The following is a 27608-nucleotide window of genomic DNA, read 5'->3' as shown; positions in this document are numbered from 1 at the left end:
TCCTGTTTGAGGACCAGCCTTGACTCTTTATTGAGAGCCTCAATTCCAAAAAATTGGTCACTAGAATTATGGGAAATAAAGTCTGCTCACCATTTCTGTTTCTTGCATAATAATGGCGGAGTAGTGGAAGAGAGGTACAAGTATGGTATGTCACCTCTAAATATTAAAATAGCTGTTGACCCTTTTCTTTAAAAACAAAAACAGACAAAAAGAAATCTCACAATTTGTTATTGTAGCACAATTAGATTCTCATTCTCCTTAATTATAACCTCAATTTTTCTGTCTTTGATTTATTCCCTTTATTTTTTAACCTTTAAAATGTCCTTTCTCATAATTTAGATCCTTTCCTACAAATACCTCTTCTGGTTCCTAAGCAATTCTAATCATTTTAGCCTCTCTTCAGATGGTTGAGTAAAATTATGGCCTTTCAAATATAACCATACTTCCTCTAAGAACTATAATTTAAATTATGGGTTTTTTTCCCCTAGTATGCTTTTTGTGAATTATGGAATAGTGCAGGTACCATAGGCTGCTAGGCCCTATATTAAGCCTTAAGTAATGGGAAAACTGTACACTAGGATTTGGGTTTTTTTCTTTTTCTTAACTTATTTCTTTTTTCTATAACAATTGAACATTTTCAGATGTCCTCACATTTTTAGAACTTCATCTGTTATATTTTTTAATTGCCTCTGACCGAAATGGTACTCATGCAGTCATGCTTTAGAATTGCTGGTTAGCAGCCACGTTCTAAATTGACTTTCAAAGAGGGAGAAGTGGAACTTTCTTTAATGTAGAAATCTCAGCACATAGTCCCTGTCAGTGACTGATCTCTTGCCATGGTTCATTCTGAAGCTTAGTTTGCCTTTCCAAGTAGCCCAGACGAAACAAGTTTTTACAAGTGTTCATTGAAAGCACATTGAATAAAAACCAGAATTTAAATTCCTGATCATAGAGGATATAAGGTCATTCTTGCAAGACAGTAATTTTGTACAATTTACTTGAAAAATCTTAATTCTCACAAGTTGTTTTCTCTGAAATATTGGGTCCCAGTAGCCCCATACTCATAGTTCCTATGATTGATATAAGTAGAATAGGATCTGAAAGAAAATATGAAGGTTGAGGACACTGCTCAGACAGTTATAATTCACTTCCACTCCAAAGAGCCACATTTATGGCCATAACTTCATGAAAGCCAAAGTTTTCAAAAAATAAAGAAAGAATTCATTCTCATTCATTCCATCATGTTTAAGATTAGCAGTTGAAGGACAATTAGGAAGTTTTTTGAACAAATCTTTTAAATAAGTTAAGGTCTAACATAAGACTGAAAACCTGAAATTCTTAAATTCAATCCTGGCTTTAGACTTGAATCTCTTTGTGACCTGAGGCAAAACATTTAACATCTACCTCCCTTCCCCCCTTCCTCCATCTGTAAGGGATAAATACTTCTGTCTCAGGGATGTTGAAAGGATTAATTATTTAGTCTCTAAAGAACTTTGAAGATGAAAAGTATATTAAAAGTACTTCTTAACAACATTATTGCTTAGGAAAAAAAAAACTACCACTTTATGTTAACCACATCCCAAATTATATGAAGGCAGATATGTTAGTACATTACTACTTGAAAACTGTACCTAAATTTCCCAAGGTATACATGTTTAGAGTTTACTCACATGTGGATTTGGGAACTATTTTCAAAGTAATTCACCCGGAAGATACTACTTAGTAGGAAAAAAGACCCATTCTCAAGAACCAGATTTTGCAATTGCACTTAATCAGACTAATTCCAGCCCCAGAGGGTGCAGCAGGATTCTCTCTTAAGCTTTGCTGGGGGGATGGGGCACGCACAAAAAATCCATTTATTGCTCTTATGAGGAAATAGGCCTTTCACACCTTTGTAGACTATTGAGAAATGCTCTTTGTACTCCGGTATGAGGGTTTGAGAGTCAGAGAAAAATGTGGTATTTTATCCATTCATAATAATATTTAGTAGTTTTTAGTAAATGTTTAGAGGCAGTATAATAGAATGGATAATGTAGCAGCCTTGGAGTCTGGGAGATGGAGAGTTAAGCCCCACCTCTTATACACAGTAGACAAATGATCCTGGGCAAGTCACTGTACTTTTCAGTGCCTTGGATAACTCTAAGATTGTGAGTGAGTACTCATTGGCATTCATTAGTAGAGAGATTTCCCCCACAATTCCCTAACAATTTTGAACAAAATCACAGGTACAGTCCCTGCAAAAAGGAATTGTCAAAACTTGAAAAAACAGTATCATGCAATAGAAACAGAAGACCTTGATTCAGATATTTGGTCTACTACTGCTGTCTTTCTGGGCCTTAATTACAAAATGAAAGGGATGGATGAAACAGATCAAGCCTAGAATATCTTGCCTGTCTTTGTCTGGTTTCCTATCAGTACTGTTTTCCTTATAAACCAAGTTCTTGAAAATTGTTGTTGTGCCTGATTGGACAAAATTCTGTTTTTGTTTTTTTTTGAAGTATAATTGAATGAATTTCTATAATTGGAATAAATCTCCAGCTCCAGTCCTATTTCTTGCATTCTTTTTCCAAAGAAATGAATGACTACTTATTTATCACATCTTAAAGACCTTTTCCTTATCAGTCCTTATCCAGTTTAAACTTCCAGCAACATTCAGTATTATTTTTCATCCCTTTTTTGTTGATTATTGTTTCTGTTTTCTGGTTCTTCCCCTACTGGTGTGATCTCCTGGCTCTTATCTCATATCTTTCTCCTTTCTAAATGGGAGTGTTGCTAGAAACTTAAGCCTTTTTTTTTTTTTTTCTTCATAGTTTATCCTTTGGTGATCTCATTTGATCCTTAAGGTTTCAATTAATACTTTTATGCATATGATTCTCAAATCTATATATTTAGTCCTGATCTCTTAGCTATAAATACTGCATGCTAAATCAGTATATATTAAATTTCATTCATCACCTTTCTCACTAAACCTCTCCTTTTTTTTTTTTTTTTTAAAACCCTTGTACTTCAGTGTATTGTCTCATAGGTGGAAGATTGGTAAGGGTGAGCAATGGGGGTCAAGTGACTTGCCCAGGGTCACACAGCTGGGAAGTGGCTGAGGCCGGGTTTGAACCTAGGACCTCCTGTCTCTAGGCCTGACTCTCACTCCACTGAGCTACCCAGCTGCCCTAAACCTCTCCTTTTTAACTTAACTTTCCTATTTATGTAAATAGCACTCCTTAGGTACCCAAGTTCAAACTTTTGGCCACATTTAACTTGTCTTCTTCCATTTAGCGGTGTGTATAATCAATATGTCCCGTTTGATTCTACTTCTGAAATTCTGTTTACATTTTATCCTCTCTAATTTTAGTTCCACTACCTTAATTCAGAATTCATGGTCACTGATATGAGGATCATTTGAAGGAAATGGGGATATCTGAAGTGATGCAGTACATAATAGCTGTCTTTAAATAGCTGAATAACCATCATGTGGAAGATAGATTGTATTTGATTTGTTTTGCTTTGCTCCAAAGGGAAAAACTAGAACTAATAAATAGAAATTTCAGAGATAACGGTTTAGGTTTAATGTAAGGAAAAGTTTCCTATTAAACAAAGCTTTCCAAAAGTAGAATGGACTGCCTCTAGAGGTAGCAGGTTCCCCTCATTGGAGCCTTCCTTTTGGAAAATTTTTTTTTCATTCTAATTGATCTCTTCTATGTGCTTATCACATTATTTTTTTAGTTATTTGTTTTTGATTCTAGTATAAGTTTTTCTATGGTAGGATTGTGTCATTTTCCTCCTTGATATTTCATTACCAAGCATAGTTAGTATATTGAAGATAGGAGGCAATTAAGAAATTTTGAATTGAATTGAATGTCTAGAGTATGAATAATATCTACATTCTCTCTGCTTACTGATTTTAATACATGGGGTTTTCCCAAAGTCCTAGAGCATCTTAAAGCTATTAATAGTTTAAAACTTGACTATGATTTTTAGGACATCCTGAATGATGTTCTATATTCAAGACGTGTATGGGTACTTTTTCTTTATGTCAGCACTCTTTATTGCATTTTGCCTTCATTTTTTTTCCTTAAATTTTCCCCCCTAGAAAACCACTTGAAGATCGTTTGCAGCTTGAAGCAAAACTTGGAACTCTGAATGTATCAGATACTACTGTTGGCAGCAAACAATTGACATTCACATTAAAGAGGGTAAATTATTTTTGCTTAATTTAAGTAGCTTTTTTAAAAAAGGAAAATAGTATAGAGAATGAACATTTCAAACTGGTATCTTTGTGTTTTAAAAGAGCTGAAGGCATTTCAGTTAGCTAATACATCAGATTTCCCACTTGATTTAAGAAATGATATTAACTTTCACAAGAGATTGGTCAAACCTCTTGGATCATTTGATATATTTGTGACCTGATTGGAGCCAGACCTACCAAGCTTTCCTCCTTTGTAAAGTATCATTTCCTTTTTTTTTTTTTTAACCCTTACCTTCCATCTTGGAGTCAATACTGTGTATTGGCTCCAAGGCAGAAGAGTGATAAGGGTAGACAATGGGGGTTAAGTGACTTGCCCAGGGTCACACAGCTGGGAAGTGTCTGAGGCTGGATTTGAACCTAGGACCTCCCGTCTCTAGGCTCTCAATCCACTGATCTACCCAGCTGCTCCCTAAAGTATCATTTCTTATCCTAGTGTTTCATCTTTTTTTTTTTTTTTTTTCCAGCGATTTCTTAAGACTGTTAGCTCATAGAGCAGCTAGGTGACTTTGTGGATAGAGTGCCAGGCCTATTGAGAGGATGACTTGGGGTCAAATCTGCCTCAGACACTTCCTAGCTATGTGACCCTGGGCAAATTCACTTAACTTAATTTCCTCGCCTACCCTGCTCTCTTGCCTTGTAACCAACAGTTAGTATTGTTTCTAAGACAAAACGTAAGAGTTTTTTTTTTTTTTAAAGGACTGTTAGCTGATTGACTAAAAGAAGTGTGATCATGTATTATTGGGGTCTTGGAGCTTCAATGATTCAAAAGTTAAATATAATTCTTTTTTGGTTAGTAGTAAACAGACATGCTAGCAGTTGTTGTCCATTACTAAATTGTCTTATGTGATTTAGAAATAAAGATCCAAAGATCAAAGAGTATCTTAGAACATGATGTGAACTGTAATATCATTAATGAGAAATTGATGAGTAGCCATACTAGTTTAGGCCCAGCTCTTCTGCTCTCTGTCTTCATTACCTTGGGAAACACACTTAACTCTTCTAGTTTTCTTATTTGTAAAATGAAAAGATTGGGTAAAATGACTTTTAAGGTCCTTTCTAACCCTAAATTTTATGTGCATTCTAGTTTCAGGTTATTGAAATCTTTAGTTTAATGTCGAATACCACCCTTTTTTAATTGTTGAATGTTTTAAAATACTTATCTGGAATCGATCCTTTTTTTTTTTTTTTTAAACCCTTACCATCTGTCTCTGAATTGATACTGAGTATGAGTTCTAAGGTAGAAAGACAGTAAAGGCTAGGCGATTGAGGTTAAGTGACTTGCCCAGGGTCACTCATCCAAGAGACATCTGAGGCCACATTTGAACCTAGCTTCTCCTGACTCTAGGGCTGGTACTCTACCTTACCTATGTGAGCCACCCAGCTTCCCCCAGTTACTTTTAAAAATTAGTTAAGGAACATTGTTTTTTAACAGTGCTTTTGATTCTTTTCCTTAAATCATTTGTAGAAGCAATCTTATACATTTTGTCCCTGATTATTTCAGAAATATTTCCCAAACAAGTTGTGGGTAGTTTAATAGAAATGGGTAGTCTGGGGGCAGCTGGGTGACTCAGTGAATTGAGAGCCAGGACTAGAGATGGGAGGTCCAAGGTTCAAATATGGCCTCAGACACTTCCCATCTGTGTGACCCTGGGCAAGTCATTTAACTCTGTTGCCTAACCCTTACTGCTCTTCTACCTTAGAACCAATACACAGTATTGATTCTAAGAAGGAAGGCAGGGGTTTTAAAAGAAATAAAGAAAGAAGTAGCTTTCATTCTGTGAGTTAAAAGTACCTTGTAGTTAAGACATTGTACTTTGAAAGCATGTTTTCTTTTTCCCCAAAAAAGTCAGAATCTGTTTTTTATCCAAAGTGTCTTGTTGCAGCTTGACTCTCATAATTAATTTTGGCTATTAACATAAATTGACACATCTTTACTGAAATGAGAACCATATAGTTCAGTGCAGCTGTGGGAGGGATCACCCTTTGTCCAGTTTAGTAATTTTGTTAAACTGATAGATTAATTCTTTACAACTCATTAGAGTAGTGAATACACCTTAGGACTCTGAAGTAAAGTTTTGTCATAAAATTAGAAAATGCTGTGCTAAAGCATCTCTTTATATTTCATAATAAATTGAGTAACAGATCATTCTGGCTTTTTTTAGATAAAATACTTTAGAAAATTTAAAAAGACATTCTGCTAAATCTAGACATAGACAGTAATTAACTTTGTTACAATTATTTTTGCAAATGTTTGGGTTATAATGGTTGGGTCCTCAAACTCTACTTAAGTTGTATTTTTATGGGCAAGTCACCTTAACTCTTAGCCTCACTTTCCTTCTCTGCAAAATGAACATGATAATCCTCACCTCGTTTAGTTGTTCAGGGAAAAAATTACTTTTGTAAACAAACAGTATATAAATATGCATTTTAGATTATCTGTGGAAAAACATGGATAAGAACTCAGGATAGAAAGGTGTGGAGAAGTTCAGTATACAGGGAAAGTCCCCACTGTTGTTACCAAAGGACAGATCTAGTTCTTCCAAAGGTTCTTATCCATTGGCCTCAACATTACCTGGGTACATAGCATTCATTTAAATCAAGAGAATTCAGAGAGGCATATTTTTAAATGCCTTTTGTGTGGTAGCCTTATAATTTTAGAGCTGTAAGAGAGCACTGTTCCTAATCCTTTACTTCATAAATTAAGATATTGAAGCCCAGAGAGGAGAAAAGACCTGTCTCAACCCCAATGATTAGGAAGCAGATTTCTGAATTGGAATTGGAATTCAAACCCAAGTCTTCAGACTCCATATCCATTGAATGTTTTTGGCCAAATCACATAGGTGTTTATTATGTTTTAGATAAAATTTAAAATTTTATCTAAAACATAAGCTGGGTAGCTCAGTGGATTGAGAGCCAGGCCTAGAGACTGGAGGTCCTAGGTTCAAATCCGGCCTCAGCCACTTCCCAGCTGTGTGACCCTGGGCAAGTCACTTGACCCCCATTGCCCACCCTTACCACTCTTCCACCTATGAGCTAATACACAGAAGTTAAGGGTTTAAAAACCAAAAAAATTTAAAAAATCTATATGTAGTCTTTCCAGTTATTCTTCTTTTAATTTTATAAATGCCAACAAATTTAAGGGAACTTTTAAATTTGTTCAGAAGTTTTAGAGATAAAAAACTTATTTTGAAAGGTATTAACCATTTTGTATTTAAAACATGAATTTCGTGAAAAAGTTTATATCATTAGATATATAAGGATATATGCAGCTAGGTGGCTCAATGGATAGAGAGCCAGGTGTGGAGATGGGAGGTCCTGGATTCAATTCAGGCCTCAGACACTTTGTGTGACTGAGCAAGTTACTTAATTCCAATTGCCTAGCCTTTACCATTCTTCCTTGTAACCAATAAACAGTAATGATTCTAAGACATAAGGTAAGGGTTTAAAAAAAAATTTTTTTTTAAACCCTTACCTTTTGTCATGGAACTTCACTTAACTAAGGATTTCCCAATAATGTACAAACTAGTCCTGGTAGTTTGTAATATGTTTATTAGGCAGTCCACTTATTTTTGAGATAGTTAAATTCAATATAAACTTTCATCTTGGGTGGGGGAAATATTAAAATCTAATGATAATTCTATTTTATATTTCTTTCCTTAAAATTTGAACAGAAAGCAGTTTCCCTAATTTAAATGGTCAAGCAGAACTGACTTTAAATAAATATAGCATAAGAAATTTTAGAGCAAAGTACATGATCTTCTGTAAATCAAATAAGTTTAGGCCTGCTACAAAGTGAGTGAGATTAGTTTTTTTTATACCTAATAGACCAGAATTAATGTAACCAAATTAATGTCCCATTTAAAGTAGTACTTGTAACAGTATTAATAATTATAACTGAAACTTATTCCTTTAAAGTTTGAAAAAATACTTTGTATACATCAACACATTTGAGCCTCCCAGTAGTCCTATGATTTAGGTATTTACAGGTATAATAATCCTTATTATAAAAATGAGGAAAATGAGTTTCAGTTAAGTGATTTGTTGTACATCTAGTACCAAAGGCAGAATCTGAATCCAGGTCCTCTTGACTTCAAGGTTAACATTCTCCCTATTCCATCCAGCTATTTTAACTTAACACTGTCTCCATGATACTGCTATGATTTATAATATGTCCAAGGTTCTTAATTTGCATTTACTTTCTCAGCTTGTGATACATTTTTTTGAACATCATCTGGGTAGTTTAATAGAAATGGGTAGCCTGGGGGGCAGCTGTGAGGGCATCTTAATGCTTTAAGGTTAATTTGGTTGTTTGGATAGAGGCATAAATATTTAGAAACTAAAGCTTTAAAAATTAAGATAGATGACAAGCTGAGGAATGCTCATTTTGTTTTCAAATAGATTGGGGTTGAGAAGAATTTGAATGTAAGAAAAACTATTCTTAGGATGTGGTCTGCCTACTAACCTTATATAATTAGATAGTTGAATTATCGACTGGTTTGTAGAACTAGAAAGAGCCAGAGAAATCAGTCCAACCATTGCCATTTTGGGGGTGAAGAAAATGAGTATCGGGGTCAGGGAAGGGACACAAAGGCATTCAGTGAATCAGTGGCAAAGCAAGAATCAGATAGAGCACAGATCTCCTGACTCCCTGTCCCAGTATTCTTTTCACACAACATGGTGATTTTTTTCCTCTTTGATAAAGGGCTTTTCTCTGTACTATGTGCTTGTTTTAAAATTAGTAATGCAAATCACCTTCCATCTCTTGTCTGACTACCACAGTGCTCTTTCTTGAGCAGAGTCTAGCCTTACCAACTTAAGTGAGCCAGAGTTCAGTAATAATTAGCCAAGGAAGATCAGTGGATTTGGGTGACTTTGAAAGGAAACATTGGAATTTTCATTCCCTCTCCTTTTCCATTTAAATTTTTTAGTCTGAACAACAGAAAAAGCAACAAGAAGCTGAGAAGCAGCATCGACAAGAAAGAAAAAGACTTCGCCGTTCAGCTGGACACCTTAAGACTAAGCACAGAAGAGGGCATCCATTTCATTAATTGTGAAATTCTTGTCCCCTACCTGCTGATTATGAACTGTTCTTTAATATACACAAGAGGTGGGAAGGGAAAAATGGAATTATGTTTTACTGTTACTACAAGATATTAAGGAGAAGAAAATGACTTTATAACCCTATTTGAATTATTGATATTTTTGAAGATGTAAAGATAAAACTCCTTTTCCACCCAAATCAGGGGTTTGTATTTCCATGAATCTGTATATACTAACTTGTTATTTTCCATTTGGAGTATATTGTTTGTACAAGTTGTTATTCCCAAAGAAATGATAATTGGTTTACTATAGTTTTAATCAAGTAAACTGACTGGACTTTTTAAAAAGCCTTCTCAAACATGGACCATTAAAAACTGAATTCATCTGAAGTGTTTATTCTGTGCCAAAAACTGAGTTCAATTTTTAGGTCTTTTCTCTTAGTATGACTGTTATAACCCAGAAGCCATCCTTCAGACTTTGTGTGACATGACTTTTTGACCAGATTTGTGTTTGTGTTTATTTAAATATAGGAGGGTTGGGGAGGAGTAAACGGCTCTTGTTTCATTTTGTTGAAATTCCACTTGCAGAATTGAGAGGATAATATAATTTCAAGGAATATAAAACATTAAAGAAATTGCACACGATCTGGAAATACAGCATTATTCTTCTGACTTGAGCACAGAAGTTTTCATTGGTCCTTGGAAGTAAGTTAAAGGTGAACTTTTGGGAGGAAATAGTGATTGAAATTAATACTCTTCAAATAAGAAACATACTTAAAGGAAACTGTAATTCTTTGAAAGATTTTGAAAATTAATTTTAATTTTTCAAGGAGTTAAATGGATATTGAAATAAGATCTGAGGATATCTAAAGATTTTCTTTACATTAAAATGTTGCCTTTTCCTTATGAATCTTAGCTTACAGACTAAAGGATTTCTTTCTTTTTTCAGGTTTTTTCTTTATTAAAACCTTTGCCTTTTGTCTCAGAATCTAAAAGTATCAGTTCAAAGGCTTCTGCGAGGCCTAGGCAATTGGGGTTAAGTGATTTGCCTAGGGTCATACAGCTAGGAAGTATCTGAAGTCAGATTTGAATCTAGAACCTCCTGGTTCTAGGCCCGGCTCTCTATGTACCGTGCTACTAGCCATCCCTCTCTCAGGTTATATTTCCCACAAACTCAGACTTAACTGCTCACATTTCCTTGAGGACAAGCATTTTTCTTCCGTGTTGCTCTGTTAAGGATTGGAAGCAAGGCAAGAAATCCCAGGAGGGCTTATAGTTAGAGTATGTCTGATGAAATTCCTGTAGGGATTCTAAGGGTGAGGTGTCAACTATATATATTTCCATTGACTAAGAATACATAAAGATCTCTTGTAGTTTTGTGCTTCCTTTATGCAACTTTTCTTCCTTTGGGATATGGAGGGAGCCTGCTAACCTTGCTATAGTTGTATCAGCAATGATAGAAGCTCGACAAAGTTTATTTATTTTGTATGTGAAAATAGGATATTGTTGAGGTAATAGAGTAGAAAGATGAAATGGGTCAGTACATACTAAATAATACTGGGATGGGGCCATAAAAGCCAAGAGGAAGAATCACTCAATTTTCCTGTGTGACAAACCCAGATGGGTCACTTCAAGTTGGCCCTTTGCCTCCCTGCCTGAAGATTTAAAGAAAAAGCTATGAGAAGTTAAAAATTTTTAATTGTATTTTGCATACAGAGTTTCCATAAAAGCCCCTGCATAGCTTTTGAACCTTTAATTTGTAAGCTTTAGTAACAGGTTTGTAGGCATGATAGAAATCTCTTGTAAATAATGCTTAAAGATAACAAAATTTCTTCTCATAAGTGATATATGGAATTTAGTTTTGCTCACTATTGGACACTGTTTATTTTCTTGTCTACCAAAACATAGGACTAAAAATAAAAATACATATTGTCCAAAATTTTAAGTGTAATTTTTATATTTCTATCATGTCTATAGCATGTTATTAAACTTTAAAAGTTGTAACAACTTTAAAAATATTAAATGGGGCAGAAGTATCAAATTTGAAGCCCTCCTGAACCAGATTAAATATAATTGGGAAATGTTTAAAAATAAACAAAAATACAGTACAATACAACATAGATAACACTGATTTGAGGTTTTCTAATCCACAAACACCCACCAGATCCATTTCTTTTGAGTTTGTCATTACTGACAGAGAGATGATAGATTATGGACATAAAAGTCAAAAAGCCCTGAGTCTAAATCCCACCTCTGGTGTTGATTAGCTACAATCTTGTTAATTAGTGATTAAAACAACAAGATATTCAAGTCACGGATTTGAGTTGCCTCTCTTATCAGTTCTCGTTTCACTGTAAATTTAAATCACATTTACTTTACTGTAAATTTAAATCACATTTACTTATTTGATGGCCTGTCAGACTTGGTCCTATTGTTTGTTTGAATCTACTCCTTTCTCAACCAACAAAAATTTTAAAATAATATATATTCAGGTAAGCACTAGAAATACGAAGAGAAAAACAAAAATGATACTTGACTTCAAAGAGCTAGCATTTTTTTTTTAACCCTTACCTTCTACCTTAGATCAATACTGTGTATTGGTTCAAAGACAGAAAAATGGTAAGGGTGGGCAGTGGGGGTTAAGTGACTTGCCCAGGGTCACACAGCTGGGAAGTGTCTGAGGCACATTTGAACCCAGAAACTCCCATCTCTAGGCCTGACTCTCAGTCTACTGGGCCACCCAGCTGCCCCCAAAGAGCTTATGTTCTTAATGGGGGGAGCACCATGTATATAATAGCCACGCAGAAAATACATACTGAGTAATCACAGAATGACCTTAGACAGGAAGGCTCTAGGCCAAACAGGGCAGAGCGTTCTCCTTGCACATGATGGCATTTGAACTGAGTCTTAAAGGACGCTAAGAATTTCAACAGGTGGAAATGAGTAGAGCAGAGCATTATAGGCATGAGATGTACAAAACTTATGTATGTATCCCCTAGAATGGTCTGTTTCCTCTGTGTCCATGTCTGTGGTAGAATTTTGCAATATAAGATTCAGGATACCCTTTCTCTCCCATCTTCCCCTCTCAAAAACCCCTAAAAGAATCCTGAACCTAATTTTAGATATACTACCAGTGATGGTGAACCTTTTAGAGACTGAGTACCCAAACTGCAATCCTCACACCGCATGTGAGCTGCCCCCCCAACCCCAGGCAGGTGAGGGAGGAAGTGCTTCCGTTGGGCTGCTGGGCAGAGGGGTGGGTGATGTGAGAATTGTCCATAGGTGCATGTGGAGAGGGAGAGGGGAGCAGCCTCTGTTGCACGCTCTGGCATGAGTGCCATTGGTTCGCCAACATGGTACTAGACCCTAGTTTTGGTCCCAAGTAATATATAAAAGGTAGAACTAGATTAGACCATCCTTGGAAAAAACCAAACAACTGGCCTTTCTAAATTAGAATGCCGGTTTTGAGGTTTAAGTCCTGTCCCAGCTCTGCCCTCTACTATACTGCAGTGGATATTAGTGAGCTTTTTGATGGTAAGTTTCACAAAAACTGCCCAACTGGCTCTCCTTCCACAGTTTGTCCCACTATCTAACTTTCTTCTCTTCAACAACTTCTACCCAGAGAATCTAACCAGCAGGTGGTTGACCTTCCACTCCATCAGGGGTTCTTTACCTTTTTGGTGTGTGCCATGGAACCTTTTGGAAATTTGATAAAACCTATGAACTCCTTTTCAAAATATGTTCTTAAATGCATAAAATTAGGTATACATGATTATAGAGTTGATCCCCAAGTTTAAAAACCCCTTCCTGAGGGGCTGCTGGTGTAGCTCTTGGCCTGTCCATCTGTTGACTCCTGGCCCACTTTCTCTTACTAGCTTGCATTTCCTGTAGCATGTGCATCCATTGCCTTTAAGCCCCATGTACCAAATAATTATTGGGAATCGCCTACCATTTTTATTTCTCACAGTTATGGAATAATTTGCAATTGTATTTCATCATTGGAAGAGTATTAGTATAAAGATGGATTTTTGTGTCAAACACCAGCCCTTGGATCATTGAAAACATCGTGCAAACCAGGCTACATTCTTTCTCCTATTGAATTCTGGGCCCAAGTTACTTCTATTGTGCCTGCACAGTCACTTCTGTTATAATACTTGTTTTGTGTGAATTTGTATGAAATTTAGTGAATTTGGTCTTGAATGTGAATTTGTTCCAGCCAGAGAAAATATTAGGGAACAGTTTTAATACAATGTGAATTAATACAATGTGAATGCACTGTTTCATCAGGGAGAAACAAAAAAAAAAAAATTGCAGCCTGCTGATCCAAGCACAAAACTTAGGCACAGTTTTCACTGTGGCTGTTCTCCCACAGGTTAGGTGACACAGGTTAGACTTCACAGTAACTCACAAGCTGTAACCCTTCCCATATCCACTTCCACAGGCAAATTTAAGGTCTTTTTCAAAGCAAAGTTCCATATTTATCGGCTGTCTTCTAGTGCAGTGATGGGCAAACTACAGCCCGCAGGCCAGATGCGGCCCCCTCAAATGTTCTATTCAGCCCCACGACATTATTCCCAATATGATGATTACAATGAATAGGATACAATACAATGAAATTTTGAAAGAGCTGCTGTAGAAACAGACTGACAGATGAGCATTTCCTTTCCTTTGGCCCCCCTCTTTAAAAGGTTTGCTCATCCCTATTCTAGTGCAATAATAGCTGAGGTCTGAGCAGGGCTGACCTCATTCTGCCCTCCGCTACCTTTTCCATGATCCCAGCCCTGGGCTCAGGTGAAGCAGCAGCCTGAGGCCCCTGATACTGCCACTATTTTCTATATATGTATTTTTTAAACCACTTAAAATATATAAAATTGTGTTTCTGTTTTTATTACTTTCTTTTGTTTTCTTCATAGTACTGACAAAATGTCTGTGTGTTGTGCCCCAAAACCATTTTTCCTATGAATTCTGTCTTTTTTTATTGCTCAATTTTGCCTGATTCAGGGTTTTTTTGGGAAAGTGTGTTACATTATAGCACAACTGACTGTATAAGACCCGATATTCTTTTTACAGCTTTCATTAATGTGCACATCCTTGACCCTGGTCAAATCATTTAATCTCTCAGCTTCCTTTTCCTCATCTGCAAAATGGGAGTCATAATAGCACCTACTTCACTGGTTTGTCATGAGATTTAAATGAGGTAATGTAATGTAAAGCCCTTTTTTTAGGTTTCAAAATGCTTTGTAAATACTAGTTACAAACATTGTTAGTTTCGGCAGTGAAGATACAATGCAATCTGATGAAAGTAAAAGGTATTATCAGGATTCTGTTATTATCAGGCATGGAGACCCTATGTAAAGATATTTACTTTGAGTATAGAACTTTAAACCTTCTTACATTTCAGAGAAGAAACTGGAATATTGGCCATTTAATAATATTGCTAAAGTACATAGAAGCTCCCTTTCCTCTAACCTGCTTTCCCTGTTACTGTTTCTTGTTGGTTATGCTGTTAGTACATTTTAGTGTTATGTATGGGAACTAAAAGACCTAAATTTTTCATTTTCATTTTTCATTAAAGGTTTGTATTTTTATTTTTTTATTATTTTTTATTTTTATTTTGAATATTTTCTCCTAGTTACATATTTCATGTTCTTTCCCTCTCCCCCAAAACCTCCTAATCCCCTTTAGCTGATGCACAATTCCACTGGGTTTTACATGTATCATTGATCATGACCTAATTCCATATTATTGATAGTTGGACTAGAGTTATCGGTGTCTACATCCCCAATAATATCCCTAACAGCCCATGTGTTCAAGCAGTTGTTTTTCTTATATGTTTCCTCTCCTGCAGTCCTTCCTCTGAATGTGGGTAGCATCTTTACCATAAATCCCTCAGAATTGTCCTGGGTCATTGTATTGCTGCTGGTACAGAGGTCCATTACATTCAATTTTACCACAGTATATCAGTCTCTGTGTACAATGTTCTTCTTGCTCAGCTCCTCTCTCTCTGCATCAATTCCTGGAGGTCTTTCCAGTTCACATAGAATTCCTCCAGTTCTTTATTCCTTTGAGCACAATAGTATTCCATCAAAAGGTTTGTATTTTTAAAAAAATATAGTCAATCCCAAAGGATTTATGAGAAAGAATGCTATCCACATCTAGAGAAGGAACTATTGGAGTAGAAACCCAGAAGAAAAACATATGATTTATCATTTGTATATATGGATATTTGATTTGGGGTTTAGGTTTTAAAAAGATTATTACAAAAATGAATCATGTAGAAATAGATTGTGAGTAATAATACACGTATAATCCAGTGGAATTGCTTATCAGCTCTGGGAGTGGGGAGGGGAGAAGAGAGGGAGAGAACAAGAACCATGTAGCCATAGAAAAATATTTTTAAAATAAATTAATTAAAAAAGTTTAAAACTATAACAACACAGAAGTAGGGATGTTTTATACCCCCCCACTCTCAGAGACTCATTCTCAGTGTTTCTTAAATACTGGTTACATGGATGATTTGCTTTCTTATGCCCAATAGTCTCTTGCTTCCATGTTCTATATTTGCTATTCATTTCTTATGCATGCATTTCAAATGCTCCCTCTGCCTTTTTCATACTGCCTTTTGCCCCACTTTATTTCGCATTTCTCTCATGCACTTGTCATATAATATAATGACCGAGAGCTTTATATGTTAACTGCCTCCTAGATATTATGCTATAATAAAGCAACATACACATTTTATTTAAATTTTATATTCCAGCACTTGTGTAGAGCTCTACACCCAGTAAAAATTAAATGAGCTTTGGTTGTTTCATTAAATTGGCAAATAAAACGGTTTTGACAGATTTTTCTTGCCTTACATCCATGAAATGTAAGCTTCTTGAGGGCAGGAATTATTTTTCTTCATTTTTTTGTCTTTGTATTCCCAGTCCCTAGCACAGGGCCTTTAATAATCACTTACTGGATGTTCATTAAATAGAGTTGATTTGAATCAGGCTTTTAATTCATTCTGTTCATATATTACAAAGAGTTGGATGGGTTATAAAAATTGAATTAACTGTAAATGCCAATTACATTTTATTCTTAATGATTAGCTTCTTTGTTATGCTGTTTACTGGGAACCTGAGTTAAAATGTTATTGTTTTTAGTCATTTTCAGTTGTATCTGAGTCTTTGCGACCCCCTTTGAGGTTTTCTTAGTAAAGATACTGGGATAATTAACCATTTCTTTTCCCAGCCCATTTTACAAATAAGGAAATGGAGTCAAGCAGGGATAAGTGACTTATCCAAGGTCATAAAGCTAGTATGTGTCTGAGGTCAGATTTAAACTCAGATCTTCCTGACTATTAATACTGGCACTTTATCCATTCTGCTGCCTAGCAACCCCCAATTAATGTGTTACTCTGAAGTAGATATTTGTTTCTTCACTTTTTAAGTGTATACCATTCTAAGCTTATCTCTTTGAAGCCATTAGACTCCAAAAGCCATGCTTTCAGTTGTCATTGCTAATGGGATGCCTACTTTAGGCATGGTCCCAGGCAGGGATATACAGGAAGAAGATATAATCCTTTCACTCAAGGATTTTCCACATATGAAAACTTAACCATGCAAAAATTTAAAAAAGTGTTACAAGACCAAAGTTTGTTATGAATTGCCTGGTGTGGGAGAGAATCACTGATGTTTACTAATTTTTTTTTTCACTTTTCTCTCATTTAGTAACAAGCCGGGCATTGCAAAAAATTCAGGGTTATTTTCATTTTTACAAATGGTGTTTCTAAATGGTTCTTCTTCTAGCCTTTTACTCTGATTTGTCAGAATGTTTCTTCCCCAGATAAATAGTTGTGGATGTTTTAGGTGAATTCCCATACAAGTTTTGGGGAAAATCTAAAATGTTTTTTCATTTCATATTAAGGTGTAGAGATGCTAAAGTGAAAACAATTTAGGAAAGTAAGATTCAAGCATCACCAAAATAACAAGGATTCTCATCTCTTCCAGAAAGTTTGCAGCTGCTGTGATTTTATTGTGTGTTAGTTGGCCCCTCTATTTTCCTTCAAGAAACTTTATCATTTTCCTGTTCTTCCCTATGTAGCTTGCGTGTGTGTGTGTGTTTATGTCTGTATTTTCTTTCTGTGACTGATAATAAAACATCTCTCTCCCCTCTTAGAATATACTATTTAATTTTGCTGTTTTAATCAGCATTTTTAGCAATCATTGGGTTGCTGGGGCCAAAGAATTCATCGCCAAAGCTCTGATCCTCAGAAAACAGAGGCTGCCTGTTGCTGGAATCAGATTTAAAGTCTTCAGCGAGGTCAAGTGGAGCGTGTCAGGACTTAGGTGGCACTGGCACGGCCTTCAAGTCCCTATGATCACCTCCCCGACGCAATGAGGCATCAGAGTAGCATTCAGCAAAGGTGATGTCGTTTGGCTTGGAGTCACGGAATGTCATGGTCTTTGAACAATTCAAGTTGCTGGTCATCCAAAGGGCAATGATGGGTGGGCAGCAGGTGTGAGTAAGCTGCAATACAGAACCACAAGGACTTACACCAAAGAAATTGTACCAAAGATATCAGAAGAGCAATAAGTGTTTATAAACCTGCAGTGTGCCAGGGATCGCATACAGACCAGGAAAGAGATGTGTCAGCTGTAAGAGAGAGGAATAACCAGGGGATACCCCACATTTTCTTTGTATCTTCTAGAAAATGATCCTCAGAGTGGGCAGCTACAGAGCTCAGAGAATTGAGAGCCAGGCCCAGAGATGGGAGGTCCTGGGTTCCAATTCTAGCTGTGTGACCCTGAGCAAGTCACTTAAGCCCCATTATCTAGCTCTCACCACTCTCCTGCCGTGGAACCAATACACAGTATTGATTCTAAGACAAGGTAAGGGTTTTTAAAACAAAAAGAAAATGATTCTCAGTAGATGGACAACTGCTGCAGGATTTATGGGAGTACATGGACAAGAATCACATGGCATAAAAAAGGTCTGGAGAAATTGGTCTACACAAAAGGAAGGAAAATCCATATCAAGAGAGATCATTGATTCATCGAGATGTCATGTTTATTTTTATGTGGTTTTCTAAAGGCTGATATTTAAACACATTTTATTAGTGGGACAGATTGGCTGATAGTGACGAAAAGAGTTGAGTTGGTATCAGGTTAAACATCAGTTGTAGCCACCTTCTGTGAAGATAACAAGAATTTATTGTAACTTTTGCTTCTTTTACAGTGTTAAGATTAAACCTCAGATTTTAAAGGTTCTGATGGTGCGAGACTTTTTTCCTGAACATGTAAGGAAGAACATCCTCAAAAACTAGAATCATCTTAAGAAATAGAAAAGGGTGCTTCCCCATGTTGTAAATTCACTGTCATTGGATGTCTAGGCAGAAGCTAAGTGACTAGTCATATTAGAGAGGGAATTACTGCATCAGTTAGAGCAGGGGTTGGCAAAGTATGGCTCTCGAGCCATATCTGGCTCCACCTCCCAACCGGCCAGTCCGGGCAGAGCCCCAGGATGTGCCCCAGGGGGCCCTTCAGCCCCCGCCCCATATTCCAGCGCCTTCCACCTCCATCCTCCTCCTTCAGCAGGCGTTTATGGTTCTCACGGCCAAAAAGGTTGCCGACCGTTGAGTTAAAGAATCCAGATCAGTGATGTTTGACTCTAAACTATGTAACGAGCCCTGATGGCTACATTTTGGCTATGTTTTATTATTTTTTTATGTATTTTGTTAAATATCTCCAAGTTACATTTTAATCTGGTTTAAGACCACACACTACCATGTTGTGGGCCAAATAGACACCTCTGAGCTAGATGACCTCCGTGGTTGATTCTCACTTCAAGATTTAATTATAAGTGATCAAGCTGCATTACAAAAAGCATTGTATCTGTCTTAGATTGATCTATTTAGCAAAGCCCTTGCAAACTTGTCTCCTGTCTTTCCAGTGTTCTTACATTTTCTTCTTTACCATCCAGCAACACTTGCTTTCTTATTACAACACTCTGTGACTGTTTTCCCCCATGCCTGGAATTCTCTTCTTCACTCTTTATCTCCCTTGAAGACTCAAGTCAAATTCTACCTTCTCCAGTTTTTCCTCCTCATTGCTAGTGCTTTCCCTCTGAGATGACCTTCCATCAGTTCTCTATTTCTTGTATGAATGTGGTTATTTTATGTACTTTCTTCTCCATCCTTGAAGACAAGGATCACATTTCCCCCTTTTTTTGGATCCCAAACACTTGGGACATAGTAAGCATTTAATAAATACTTGTTGGCTGGTTGATCAGTCTTTTTAGCATGCGATGCCATTATTGCAGAGATGGTAGAAAAATTTAGAGCTTCAGAAGCATTTTAGGCTGTTTGCAGTTCTTGAAGCAAATTTCTAAAGATGGGCATGAATAATAAAAGAAACACTAAGAATGAGCTTGATTGCTTTTCATTTAAATGGAAATAAATGTGTCTAAGCCCTTGGTACAACCTGACATAAGATTTCTTAAAGATTGGAAGAAAATCAGTATAAAATTTTGAAAGACAGCACATCAGAGTAGAAAAAACAGTGATTAAGTATGAGTGCAGATGCTAATATTTCCTAGTTGTATGTTCTGGGGTGAGTCACTTCATTTCTTAGTGCCTTAGTTTTCTAACCTATAAAATGGAGATTATAATATTTGTTCTCCCAACTTATAGGATTATTTTGAAAAAACTGTGTGAACCTTAATGCATTAAAGAAACATGAAATTTTTATGATTATGTCCAGTGTTCACCATATCTAATGCTTTCTAACCAGCTACTTGGAAATGGATTGTAAATAGAAAAAATACATGAATATAGCTTATAAGTATTTACCCTCTTTTCATTTTTTGGTCTTGAATATCATTTTCACAGATTCTGCAAACTTCCTTTGTACAATTTTTTAAAAACAGAAATTCCTAAGTATTAAGCTATCGTTGACCTAATTTGGAGGATCCTGTTAAATTCTTCATTGAATTTCTTTACTTTTTAAAATCTTCTACAAAGGATCACAAATTGAGAACTGGAAAGCATCTTGGAGGTCATAAAGTACAACTCTTAATTAAAAAAAAACAAACAAACAAAATCTTCCCTTCCCTCTTAGAATCAATACTGTGTATTGATTCCAAGGAAGAAGAGTGGTAAGGGCAAGACAATGGGTGTTAAGTAACTTGCCCAGGGTCACACAGCTAGGAAGTGTCTGAGGCCAGATTTGAACCCAGGAACTCCCATATTCAGACTTGGCTCTCACTCCACTGAGCCACCTAGCTGCTCCTTGGAAGTGTTTTATATGACCTCATTTTTATAACGGGTGTCAATTGCTTGCTTTCTCAATGGGTACATGATGAATCCTACTTGACCATTCTATACAATGAATTTTTCAAAGGTCCAATTCCCATTGAGAGAGATATTCATGGAATATTCCTGCACCAAAGTGTTTATGAACTAGTGAAACCAACAAGACAATTTGAAATTTTTACTTTCAAAATTCACGTTTATTCCCTTGAAACTGTCCCATGCGTCCTTGAATGACAAATTGAAGTATCTTCTGGTTACTTTCCAAAGTGTGATTGGATTAATCACTTCTGTATAGTGAAGATGGCATTTGATAAATTAGTGTATCTGTTCCCCCTCTGTCTCTTTATAGACATGGCACTTCAAATTTACAATTATCTGTAAGGTGTCCTTTATTTACTGGTCCCATATTGAATGAATGGAACTGTATTAGATGCTTTGGGAATTTATAAAATTAGAGAATAAACTCTTCTAAGGAAAACATAACTCTTTATTCTTTTTTTAATTGAAAAAAATTTTTAATTAAGAATATTTTTTCCATGGTTATACAATTCATGTTTTTCCCCTTCCCTTCCCTCTCCCTCAACCCCACCCTCACCCCCTGTAGCCAACCCACAATTCCACTGGGTTTTACATGTATCATTGATCAAGACCTGTTTCCATATCATTGATAATTATACTAGGGTGATCGTTTAGAGTCTACATCCCCAATCATATCCCCATAGAACCAGCTGATCAAGCAGTTGTTTTTCTTCTGTGGGAAAACATAACTTAAAAGAAATAGTTGAGACATTCCAGAATAGGGCTGTTTAGTAAGCTCTGTGAAATATTTCTTGGCCATCATGACCTTCATACGTAATTCCTGTATAATTAGAGGCACATACCAGAATGCTCATTTTCCTCACTTGGAACAAAAATAGACTGCCCAGTGAGAGTTCCTGGACACATTTTTAATTAAAGAGGAAATGATTATTCTTCAAAGTTGGTCAGCAACAGATTGCTTTTCTGTGACAATATTTATCCATAATCAGCCCACATGAGCTCACAAAAGTATTGCCAAGGCTTAGGTTTCCTGTCAGGTGCAAGGTCAGCCATATTTTTCTCGCAACCTTGATCCCTAGGGCTCAGGATAGAATGTAATCCTGTTGCTCTCCATTTCCTCCTGTTACCGGATAGAATACAGGATGACACTCAGACTCCATCGGAGAAGAAGTGCTCTCTGCACCCAGCATACTGTCCATATTACTCCTATACAAGATTATATAAAGATAGAGTGAACTGAAAACCAAAACATTCAGTGCCCATTGTGTGCCGAACACGGTGGGGCTCAGTGTTGGTGGAAATAGAAACTTCAGCTACAGTTCCAGCCTTCAGGGAGCTTATGATCTAATAAGAATCCACAGTTTCACTTATAATATTACAGAATAGACAGTGTAGTCGAGAACACTAGGTAAAAGCTTTAGACAAAATATAAGACAAAGTTTGTGGAGCACAAGGGGGAAGAATACTGTCCAGGGCATTAGAGAGGCTTCCTAGGGAAGATGATATTTTGTTCATTTTTAGTCAATCAACAAACCTTTATTAAATGTATATTATGTGGGGCAGCTAGGTGGCTCAGTGGATAGGCCTGTAGATGAGAGAGAGGTCCTGGGTTTAAATCTGGCCTCAGATACTTCCTAGCTGTGTGACCCTGGGCAAATCATTTTACCCCCTTGCCTAGCCCTTACTGCTAGTCTGCCTTGGAACCAATACACAGTATTGATTCTAATATGGAAGGTAAGGGTTTTGAGGGACAAAAAAAGACAACCCCTGTTCTCAACATGCTTACAATATCCAAGAGGGGAAACAACATGCAAACAGTCATGTAAAAATAAGCTATATACAAGATACAAAGGAAATAATCAATTGAGTGAAGGCACCAGAATGAAGGGGAATCAGGAAAGACTTCCTATAGAAGATGGGATTTTTAGGACTTGAAAGAAACCAAGGAAGCCATGGGGTAGCCAAGAGGTGAAGATGGGGGAGAAGAGGTAAAGCAATCCTTGTCTGGGCCATCAGTGAAAATGCCTGGATTTGGGAGATGTAGTGTCCCACTTAAGAAACAGCAAGGAGGTCAGTTTAACTGGGTCAGAGAAGAATATTAAAAAGGTGTAGGAATGGAGGCCAACTTAGTAAAGGCTTTGAGTGCCTGACAGAGGACTTGCTTTTTGCTCCTGGAGATGATAGGGATCTGCTGGAGTTTATTGAGAAGAGAGTGACACGGTCACTTTCATGTTTTTGGAAGAGCAGTTTGACATCTAGTGATGGATCAGAGTGGGAGAGACTTATAGCGAGCAGAATTGATCAGCACTCAGTTGCAATACTGTAAGAAGGAGGTGGTGATGAGGGCCTGCACCTCCATGGTGGCGGTAACAGAAGAAGAATGTGGGCATGAGATGATAGGAATATAAAATTCACAGACCTTAGCTACAGAATGATCGGGGGGCAGAGAGGCAGTGAGAGAGACTAAGGAGGCAAGTGTGACACTAGGCTGCATGTCTGGGTGACTGGGAAGATGGCAGTACCCTCAACAGTAATAGAGAAGTTAAGAAGAGTGGAGAATCTTGGGGAAAAGATAGTGACACATCATGGGCATGTCTAGTTTGTGATGTATATAGGCTACCCAGTTTGAGATGCCCAATAAGCAGTTGGGAGATATGAGACTAGAGGTTAGCCAACAGTTGAGTTGGAGTAGATTTGAGATTCTAGTATAAACTAGAAAGGCTGATGAAATCACCAAAGGAGAAGAGAAGAAGAAAAGAAGAGGACTCAGACAGGACCTTGTGGGACACTCATTGTTGATGAAGATCCATCAAAGGAGACAATGGGACAATAAGATATATTAGAATAGAACCTGAAGACAGTGGTGTCATGGAAACCTAGAGAGAAGAGGGTATCACAAAGAGGATGACTGATAGTGTTAGAGGCTGTAGAGAAGTCCAAGATATGTATTGAGAAAAGACTCTTAAATCTGGCAATTAAATGGCTATTTGCTACTTTGAAGAGAGCAGTTTCATTTGGATGATGAAATCGGAAGCCAGAGTAAAGAAGAGAGTAAGGAGAAAGAAAATGAAGGCACCTCTCATAGAAGACTTTTTCAAGGAGTTTAGCCACAAAATGGAGGAGAGATTTGTGATCATAGCTATTTAAAAAGGATGGTTCAAGTGAGCGGTTTTTGAGGATGGGGGACATATGGATATTCTTATAGTAGGCAGTTGGGAAGCAGCCAAGAGACAGGGAGAATTAAAGGTGAAGTGAGAGAGTGGGGATGATAGAGAGCCAATTTGCTTCTCAGTTTGTTGTGGGCATCAAATATGATAACGTGTACTGTTGTTCAGTTGTTTGCAGTTGTTTCTGACTCTTTGTGACCCTATTTGAGGGTTTCTTGGCAAAGATACTAGAATGGTTTGCCGTTTCCTTCTCCAGCTCATTTATAAATGAAGAACTGAGGCAAACAAGGTTAAGGTGACTTGCACAGAGTGACACAATGAGTAAATGTCTGAGGTCACATTTGAACTCAGGAAGAAGAGTCTTCCTGCCATAAGGCCCAGCCATTCTGTCCACTGCACCGACATATACGTACAGTGCTTTGGAAACCTTAAAGCTCTAAATATATGTTAGCTATTATTCCATACAATGGACCAGGTCTTACTCCAAGATCAAGGAGGCAAATGGAATAATAGAATAGTAGGGTGTACTACTAATAATAGATTAGTTACTAGACAATTAACCAGAACCCCTGGATGCTAGAATACTACCTGTCTGCTGTCTGTGTGACCTGGGACAAGTCAAAACTCCTTTGATTTTCTGTTTCCTATCTATAAAATATAGGAGGAAAAAGGAGGAGCAGGAAGAAAGAGTTTCAAATATGTAATCATTAAAGTCTTTGGTGATTTTTCTCTTGCTAGCTCCTTACTGGATATATCCTGGGCAGGCATGGCAGACAGACATTTAGGGTTGAATAACAAGAGATGGAATTGGCTCACATTTGGGAAATTGTGCAGCAGTTTCTTCCATTCCATACTACTCATGGCTTTAAGGAGCCTCAGACACTTACTAGGTTGTGTGGCCCTGGCTGGGCATATCATTTAATATCTATTTGCCTCAGTTTCCCTAATTGTAAAATGGGGATAATAGCAGCTTCTTAATGTGGTTTTTGTATGGGTCAAATGAGATAATATTTATAAAGTGCTTAGCATAGTGATGATAATAACAACTAACATTTATATAGAGTTTACTATGTGCCATCTAGTAGGTACAATATAAATGCTTATTCCCTTCTCCTTTTCCCCTTTAAAACCCATTTCCACCCCCCTCACTAATATTCTTCTATTGATGTTATGGCTACAAATTGTGGAATACCAAGAATAACACACAATTTCTAGTAACCCAGAGGGCAATAGAGAGACTCATTGTGAATTTGTAAGTGGGTTCCAACATATCTCTAAAAATAACTTACAGAGAAGAAGTGGGCATAAAATACACCATGGAGGATCCACCCAACAGGAAGGTCATATAGCAGGAGCAAAGGATAACAGTGGAGTGCTGACATGTTAAAGGAGCCTTAGAGGAGGACATCTAGCCTAATGGCTAGGTCCTCTGGAGAACTGACAGAAAGACACATGGGTTTCACAGAAGACATGGATGAGTTGTGATCCATGTGGTGAAGGATGAACTCACACTCATGAGGTCACAAATCCATTGAAGTGTTTGAAGTTCCTTTCTAGAATCGACTTCCTGTGAGGCTGTGTGTTTGCCTTGGCCCACCACAGGTGCATCCCTTTAGATCAGTAATCCAGGCTTTTGGAAGTTGTACCAAGCTGTCATTGATGGATGTGTGTTTCCTCCTTGCCCCCATAAGCTAATATTACCATATGTTTTATTTTGGGTAGTTTTTTTAAAGGTTATTGTGGTGTCTTTGAGCAATGGAAACATCCTGTGGTGTCATAAGACCAAGGTGGGAGTCTCTAAGGTGCAAGGACCTCAGGAACATTCTCTACCCCACTAAATGAAGAAGCTTTAGAGAAACCCTAAAGTCAGTCTATCTCTCTCTCTCTCTCTCTCTCTCTCTCTCTCTCTCTCTCTCTCTCTCTCTCTCTCTCTCTCTCCTTTTGGCCAACAGAAGGTACGAATATCAAATAACCTCCGGTCCCCCCAGCATGAATTGGTGCCAGTCCCCAAATCTTGATCTGCACACCAATTCCTGGTTCTCCACCTCTCACCCCCTCCCTCAACGAGTGGTATTATTGGACCCAGTTAAGTGCCCTATAAAAGCCTATGAGATTTTATTGATTTGGGATCTACCTTTAGGATCTGAACTGTGACTGCCTCATTGATTATGATCATTCCCCTTCAATAAACCTGGATTGCTTTACTTCTTGCTGATTCCCTACTAGAATTGTGACTTTTGATGATCTACCTTTCCTCGTACTTCATTCTGGAATCCTGAACCTCCACCAAACTACATTAATGTGCACAACATTAGTTCAAAACTTGTTCCTTAGTTCACAGTGTTCCCCAGTCCACACATACACATACATATACCCGTGCCTCACCATGCCCAGTACACACACATCCATCAGCATCATTCTCATTGGAGAGGGAGCTTGGCACAGTGCCTAGATTGCTGGCCTTGGTTATGAATCTGGACTGTGTTCTGCCTCTGACATACAGTCTGGTCCTAGGGAAGTCATTCTATTTCTTACTGCCCCATGGACTCCTATGAATATAAGTTGCAGGATGATTGGAAATAAATATTTAACATTTATGTGGTGCTTTACAGTTTGCAAAGTGTTTTACAAATATCTAATTTTACCTTCAGTACAACCATGGGATGTAGGTGCTAGAATTATCCCATTTTTTATAGAAAACTAAGATAGACCCAGGTTAAATGACTTATCCATGGTCATATGGCATATTATAAGTATCTGAGGCTGGATTTGAATTCAGGTCTAATATTTAATCCACTCCACAGTTTACTTGCCACAAAATCTGCATTGGTAGGGAGAGTTTCCTCACTGGGAACTTGTGACATCAATGAAATTACGGGTCTGGACCAAAAACAAAAACAAAAAACTCCTTGATATTGACACAGTGCTCTAATGTTTGCTCCGAAACACCCTGAAACCAAATCCTAGGAGTTAAGTTTTTTTTCAATTGAGCCTCAGGAAAACCCTGTGACATTGGTGCTTTTATTATTAATATCTCCATTTTGCAGATGAAGAAACTGAGACTTGGAGAGGGGTTAAGTGACCAACCATGTTTACACAGCTAGTAGGTTTCAGAAGCAGGATTCAAATCCAGCTGTTCCTGACTCAGAACTGCATGGATAGACAGACTGGCTGATTCATTGCTACACAAATATCAGGAAATGAGGGAATGAAAGGACACAGAAATAGTCCAAACAAGATGTAGATAAAAGCTGGAAGGGATCTCCGAGGTCATCTAGTTTAGAGGTAACATCTAAAAATGGTTGGAGACCATGGTTTCAGGAAATCATGACAGCACAGTTATCCCAAATTTTCTAGAAACTGTAAGTCAACAAACATGGCTGCCTGAGGAAAATGGTGGTCTGGGTGGTTAGTCTATAGCCTAAATATTTTCAGTTTCTTTCTTAGGACGTAACTATTTGTAGAAAGTTTGCCTTAATTGCCCTCATCGTGGCCAGCAGAAGTGCTTTCTTTGGGGTACGAGATCATGGGATCATGGATGGAGAGCGAGAAGGGACCTTCGTTAATTAAGCAATGAACAAGCAGTCAGTTAACATTTAGTAAGTGCCTGCTGTGTGCTAGGAATTTGCTAAGCATTGAGGTATTGAGGAAAGGTCCCACTCTCGAGGAGCGCTCAGTCTAATGGGGGAGATGTATACAAACAGCTACCTAAAAGGACAATTAGGTAGCACAATGGATAAAGAGCCAGAACTGTGGTCAGGAAGATGTTGGTTGAAGTATGGCCTCAGACACTTCCTAGCTGTGTGTGACCCTGGGCAAGTCAC

General features: G+C 37.4%; 1 protein-coding gene across 3 annotated transcripts in view; it reads left to right on the top strand.

Annotated features, from left to right (window-relative positions):
• NOL10 (nucleolar protein 10) overlaps nt 1-9672 on the top strand; it is a 121225-nt gene extending 111553 nt beyond the window's left edge. For all 3 annotated transcript variants that reach the window (XM_044663637.1, XM_044663638.1, XM_044663636.1), the window contains 2 exons: nt 4088-4190; nt 9172-9672. In XM_044663637.1, coding sequence (XP_044519572.1) covers nt 4088-4190; nt 9172-9291 — 223 coding nt within the window. In that variant the 3' untranslated portion in view covers nt 9292-9672. The remainder of the gene's footprint in view (nt 1-4087; nt 4191-9171) is intronic.
• The last annotated feature ends 17936 nt before the right edge of the window (nt 9673-27608 follow it).

This window comes from Gracilinanus agilis, chromosome 2, assembly GCF_016433145.1.
Source record: "Gracilinanus agilis isolate LMUSP501 chromosome 2, AgileGrace, whole genome shotgun sequence".
In the NCBI taxonomy this organism is placed as follows: domain Eukaryota; kingdom Metazoa; phylum Chordata; class Mammalia; order Didelphimorphia; family Didelphidae; genus Gracilinanus; species Gracilinanus agilis.
The sequence above is the reverse complement of the archived record's forward strand: the minus strand, read 5'-3'. Positions and strand labels throughout refer to the sequence as shown.